The sequence below is a fragment of the Antennarius striatus genome, chromosome 16, assembly GCF_040054535.1.
Source record: "Antennarius striatus isolate MH-2024 chromosome 16, ASM4005453v1, whole genome shotgun sequence".
Classification (NCBI taxonomy): Eukaryota; Metazoa; Chordata; class Actinopteri; order Lophiiformes; family Antennariidae; genus Antennarius; species Antennarius striatus.
This window is the reverse complement of record NC_090791.1, coordinates 3,345,297-3,351,611: the sequence shown is the minus strand read 5'-3', so window position 1 is coordinate 3,351,611 and position 6,315 is coordinate 3,345,297. Positions and strand designations below refer to the sequence as shown.

The 6,315-nt window shown below is 47.1% G+C and overlaps 1 protein-coding gene across 1 annotated transcript in view; it reads left to right on the top strand.

The window, feature by feature from the left end:
* Positions 1 to 4,744: 4,744 nt before the first annotated feature.
* The window catches only part of LOC137609056 (rho GTPase-activating protein 23-like), a 50,542-nt gene continuing 48,971 nt past the window's right edge, over positions 4,745 to 6,315 (top strand). Inside the window, exon 1 of the mRNA XM_068335776.1 lies at positions 4,745 to 5,076. Within this exon, the coding sequence (XP_068191877.1) occupies positions 5,068 to 5,076 (9 nt within the window). The 5' untranslated portion in view covers positions 4,745 to 5,067. The remainder of the gene's footprint in view (positions 5,077 to 6,315) is intronic.

The window sequence follows — 6,315 nt, the reverse complement described above, 5'->3', positions numbered from 1 at the left end:
CTCAATTCTCTTCTGGGTCCTGGGTGACAATTTAAGTGTTCCACTGTTTATCTGCTAATCATGAATTAAATAAACTGTCAACTTGGAATTATCTTTTATGCAACTCACATGTTTGCTGAAGCCAATGTATCCCATATTAAAAACAATGTTTTGTATCTAGAAATCTGATAGCGCCATCTTTTGGTGACGTTGTTTTAAGGTTTGATTTCTGTTCTTGTCTGTCTTAATTGTACTTGAAACATTTTCTAGTATAAAAATGACTTTTCGTTTCTGCCAATCATTTAATATAAATAAATCCAAAAGCGAACTTTAAAAGGAAATGCTACTAATTTGTAATGATCTTTGCTGAAGCAATAACACTTGCAGCTACTTAAAAAAATCTATACGTATATTACATGAGTAAGTTGATCTCAGTTTATCCGTTTGAGACGCGTTGCCTGAAAGGCCATACGGAGGGTAAATTTCACATCGATACAACCGCTTCCTGTTTTGGAGCGGCAGGGGGAGGGGCCGCCTTCTTCTTTCCGTTGACGCCCGATTGGTTCCGACTGTAGCCGATCTTCTGTTTGGGAGACGCAGCTGCTGTTCCTTCCTCCTGTCTCCACCGTCCATCTCTGACAGCCTCTCCATCATGGTGGACATTTTGATGCTGATGTTTTTCGCCATCGTCGGCCTCGTCTTCCTCTCCTACATCATCTACCTGCTGTGAGGACCCCGCAAGGCCGACACGAGATGCGTTTCGCCTCCCGCATCCCTGGTCTCCATCACGGACACGATGGTATGGGAGCGTTTCTGTCAGAAACGGGATTCTGTTGTTGTTGTTGTTGTTGTTGTACTGGAAAAAATTCCTGAGAAATTTTTTGAGACCAGTTGTCATGCGTTTCAGGGAGAGGAGCTGAGCTCTGGCCCCGATGGTTTCCCTCTGGAGTCATCATGTTGAGGTGCGAAGAACAATCCAGCAGAGAGGAAGAACAGATGGAGGATGGGTGGAGGCCAAAATCCTTCAATCCTCCACTTCCACTCTGTCGTCGCCCCCCCCCGCCCTAACTGAACCACGATCTGCAAATAGAACTTCAGTCATTTATTTATTTACGGTGTATTTTCTAAGCTGCTCAAGGTTTCCTTTTATAGGGCAGCAAATATTACCTCCAAACAAGGCCGATAAATCTGTACACATGGATGCAGGAGGAGTTTAATCGTTAAATGCACTGAAATTTAAATTTTCTAACATAAGGATGCACAATATTCCAACTCATTTTGATTACTTGGACAAAACTAGAAAAGTATTTGTTTACAGCTCATGTGAAGTACACAATAAGAGTGTCATCATCCTCATTCTAGATAAATGCTAGTAATTATTTTAAATTTCTTATCATTCCCATTATTGTCCTTCCCTATGGTACAACTTTCATCCATATGACTGTGTGACTTGTGTTTTTTCGAATTGTGGGTATTTCTTTATTCACATGTTGACAATCAAGAGTTAAGGGGGATGTGTCAGTTCAGTAACCTCGCTATTTGACACCATAGCTGGTTCTATGTATGTGTTTAACGTACAATCCAATCACTGTATGTATTTTTCAGTTTTTTCCAAAAAAGCTGTGTAACAGTATTTATTTATCTGTTGTATAAGAATAATTTTATGTTAACCGATGCGCTGATGATTTACTGAGGACCATGTATTTCACATAATACATAAAGGCGATTTCTATAAATCCAGCTGGTTTCTGATCATTTCAAGATGCAATTATTTGTTTTAAAAGTTTGTTGTAAAGGATTATTCACTTATTTATCGATCCATGACTGAGATTATTCTGGTTTCTGACGTTTTGCTTTGAAACAGTGACAGTAGAGATTAAATCTTTATTACGGCCTGTTCTCCCAGGATCCGGCAGATGGCGCTGTTTACTTACACTAAACCTTAGAGCGCAAGCGGGCCGCTTCCTGTGAATGACTCCCTTCTAATTTATCATTCCTACAGTTGAAGAATTCCTCCCTTGAATCAGCTGATCTCTATGTGAGGTCAGAGGTCAGTTTTCTCCTGTTGGGTACACATTTAGCTGACTTTATTTTTATGTTTTAGCTGCTTTGCTTAACTCATATATGTATCAATTTGCTTTAAACATCGCGACTGTTATTTTTGTAATGTAAAATGAAACAACAGTTAGCACCAGGGTAGCTCAGCTCAGCAGAAAGACTTTAAACAGTGGGAAACAGCTATCATGACTCACCTGGATGCTTTCTAGCACCGGAAAAACACAGGATACAAAATAGAAACTTGTCTTTTTATTCATAAAAAGATAGTTCACCGTCCATTAGAGGTTTATTAATTTAAAATCAATTTAACTTAGTATTCAGTGTTGTTGTTTATTGTGTTATTGTGTCATATCACAATTCGACATTTTTAAGCATTTAAATTGTTGGATTTTAGTTATTTAGTTAAAATATGTATCATGATGGCCCCCGTTGGTTTAAATCCAGCTAATGCTATCGTGTTTTGCTACTGGATAATCTCAAATCAGGCATTGTCACCGAACTCCCTTCCTATAAAAACAGTTTTTAAATTCTTTTCCGCTTTGGTTAAAAAAATTTTGGCGTGTTTTATGCCTTTGTGATGATTTTGTTTGTCTATAAACCCCTGCAAAGGTGTGATACTGCTTATCTGCCGGCGGGTAATGTAATACCACTGAATCATCTGTATAAAAACGCAGCAGGTGTGGGCATTGTGTGTTTCAATGACGTATTACACAACAAAAGCAGTTTATAGTTAGCAGTTAGCCACTAACTCACAGAGGAGGACAATGTCTTCATACCAGGGATGAAATCAACTCATTTGTAACAGGAAACTTAAAACCAGTTTCCCTCCATCAACGTCAAAATGTCATCTTCCTATTACTCATGTTTTCTAATTTAAGTTGTTGTGGTTTATCTTTAGCTCGTAGCTCATCTATTTCTGGCACAGTTTGTGGTGTTGCCCTTCTCCTTTACCTCGCTTTGAGAAAACACACATACCCTCTGCCTAAAATGTTGGAATATTCCTTTAGTGCCTCCGCATGTTTTCCAACACTCAGCCAAAGTTGCTAACACACAAACCCACAGTGGGAAATAATCGGAATTCCTCTGGTGATAGCCTAATCTACCAGTCTCACCATTACAATACAGCCGCTGTTCCATCGAAGACACACACACACACACACACACACACACACACACACACACACACACACAGTAATCTGACTTCAAACAGCGAGTCTGGCTTGACTGGCGCTGTTTTACTGGGTCTCCGAAACAGGAAGATGGCCTGAAGCTGGACTGTAGGAGAAACTGGGGCAGGCTGTTTGCTCGTCTGCGCGGTGCGTGACCTTGTTGTAACGCTGCTGCATTAGAAGTGCATTCCTGACCCCCCCACCCCCCACCCCACCCCTCCCATTCCTTAACTCACTGGCCTGTCACGTCGCTCTCAGCCACCATATCAGATCATGTCACAGCTATATTATGTGTCCATTGAATCAAAATAAGCCTGAACAGGTGCTGTTTTGTTTTCCAGCTGCAGGAGGGTATAGGCCAACCGGGTCAAGCATGGTGTGGTTGGGTTTTGATTGGATGTTCAAAAGTGTTTGTGATTACACCACGGCAAGAAATCGACCCGCCGAGTGCGTCCGGCGTTCCTGCAGCTGCCGTCAGCTGCCTGGCTTTCCGTTGTGAGCTCACTGAGATCACATGATCGCAGGCGAAATGTACACAAAAGTGACGCGAGCGCCAGATGTTGGGCGAACATCTTCCTGCATCCGTTTGTCATCAATCCCTCGCACAGATTTAAACACGCGATGAGGGAAGGTGTAACCTAACAAAAAACATAAATCACAACATTTCTTCGCACTAGAGCTCTGGGAATGTTCGTATGACGGAAGAGGGAATTGGTTTTTTCTTTTAAATTGATGTTGCGTAATGCAGCTATGTGGCACCTGTAACCTCTCGCGACCTTCCCTGGAATCCCGATGAGACCCGAGATATGTGGAGGAGGGTGGATGGGAGGCTGACCGGAGAAAGAGCGAATATAAATAGGAGGTAATGAAAGAGAAAAAGAGTGGGGGGGGGGGAGAGCTGATGTGTTTGGCCGCGGCCTTCGGCGGTGGAGTTCCTGTTGTTGAGGGTTGGGAGTTTCCCTCTGTGCCGGCCGGGAGGAAAACGACAGAGGATGTCTTTTTTTCCTGGCTGACCAAGAATGCCCAGGCCTTGAGGTCTTTCCTTTCCTCATGTGGCTTTAATTTAACTTTATACCAGAGTTTCTTTGCTGACGACCCAACATGCTATCCTCCAGTTCAATGACAGATCCCAGTCGGATGGTTAAACATCTCAGCAGAGAGAGAGGCGAGTTCAGGGGGGGGGGGGCATTCCTCCCAGGTGCACATAGATGCAGGTCGGACTACATCTCCCAACATGCACCTTCACAATAGGAGGCGGAGCCCTTAAATCCTCCCAGCCAATGGCTTTGCGTCGGGGTATCTGCGATTGGTGTCTTGCATGGCAGCTGTCGTCAATGGCAACAGAGGTTTTCAGGGAGGCATGAGCTGGACAGCTGGTGGAGGGTTCCTCAGTTGTCTGCCGTGAGTCACGTGATCACCACGGCAACCAATCGCGGCTCTCTGGGGCGGGGGGGGGAGGGGAGATGGAAAGAGAGGAGGGAAGTGGGGACGGGGAGGGAGGGGGAGGCGAGAGGCCAGCTCACACAGAGCCGAGTGGAGGAGCTGGAGGCGGCAGAGCAGGAGTCCGTTCCCTCCGTGTTCGCTTGTCGAGGAGAAGCGAGGATCCGACGCAGGAGAGGAAGAGGAGGTTGGGAGAGGAGCGTCTGGGGCTGGATGTGTCGGTGTGTCACCAGGAGAGACCGGAGCATGCCTCTGTGGAGGGGAGCAGCAGCAGGAGGAGTCGGCTGCCGGGCTGCCTCGCCTCTGTGAGGGCAGCCGGGCTGGGATCACCGCCGACGACCGGGAGGGAGGAGCAGGAGGGGCGGCCGGAGATCTCGTGCCATGACCGGGAGCGGGAGGCGGGAGGCGGCTCGCTGAAATCATGGAGCAGGTGAGGATGGAGAGGAGGGGAGGGGAGGGGACACAGAACACACACACACACACACACACACACACACACACACACACACACACACACACACACAGCAAAAACAAACAAACGCTTCTCCTGCAGATGTGTTCCGTGCCCCTGATGAGGTGAGGTTTCGCTCCGGGGGGAGGAGGCAGGTGGGGATGGGGGGGGGGGGGTTGAAGTGATGCCGTCGAGTGGCAACTGGCCTCTGGAGGGATGACACAGCCCTCATCCCTGACCCCCCCGGGCAAGAAGAGAGGGGTGTGGTTGAGGCTGGAGCAGGCGTCGTCCGTCCTGACCCGGCGTAACGTGTCAAAGAGAAACTGCCCCCGCCCCCCCCCCAGTTCCAAACTCAGGCTGGTGAGGTGGGGGGGACTTTCAATGGATGTGTCACCCACACCTCCTTTTGTTTACTATGACGGTGCTTGATGCTTGCTCCACCGTCAAAACTGTGTGTGTGTGTGTGTGTGTGTGTGTGTGTGTGTGTGTGTGTTGCTGCTTTTACAAACAGTTGTATCCAGCGGTTACTACTAGTTGAGGATGAGGAACATCTTCCTCACACCTCCCCTCCGTGTCCTGCCCGTCTGCATCTTGTCTAGTCATTGATTACCTCATCCTTCCCTCCCTCACCCCATTTCCCAAGGTGGAAGCATTGTTATCGCAGGGTTGGGGGGTGGGATGGGGTGAGGAGGTGTGTGTGTGTGTGTGTGTCGGTGAGACGCCCATGCCTAACCCTTTCTCTTTGGGTGAATTATGCATGTGTGCCCGCTCAGGTTGGGGTGACGTTAGACCCCCGGTATAGAAGAGGTGATGTCATCACAGATGCTGGCCAGACTGTGTGTGTGTGTGTGTGTGTGTGTGTGTGTGTGTGTGTGTGTGTGTGTGTTTGGGCGTGTATGGGAGAGGAAGATCCACGTCATGTGAGTGATTGTGTTTGTCTTCTAACCCGATTTCCCCAAATGGGAGACCTCAGGCACAAACACGGAGCGAACAGTGTGATGAGGAGCGAGTGACCGCCGTGTAGCTGTAGGTCAGGTCCACACACACACACACACACACACACACACACCAACACACACACTTTCTGTATCAGTTCTCATTCTGCGTTATAAACCAGATCGGTGTAGTTTACAGCACAGGAAGTGAAAACTATTTTCAAGAAACGCTGACGCTGACGCGGCCTTTGGCGCAGCAAAGAGGTTGGGTCATTGCCGTCCA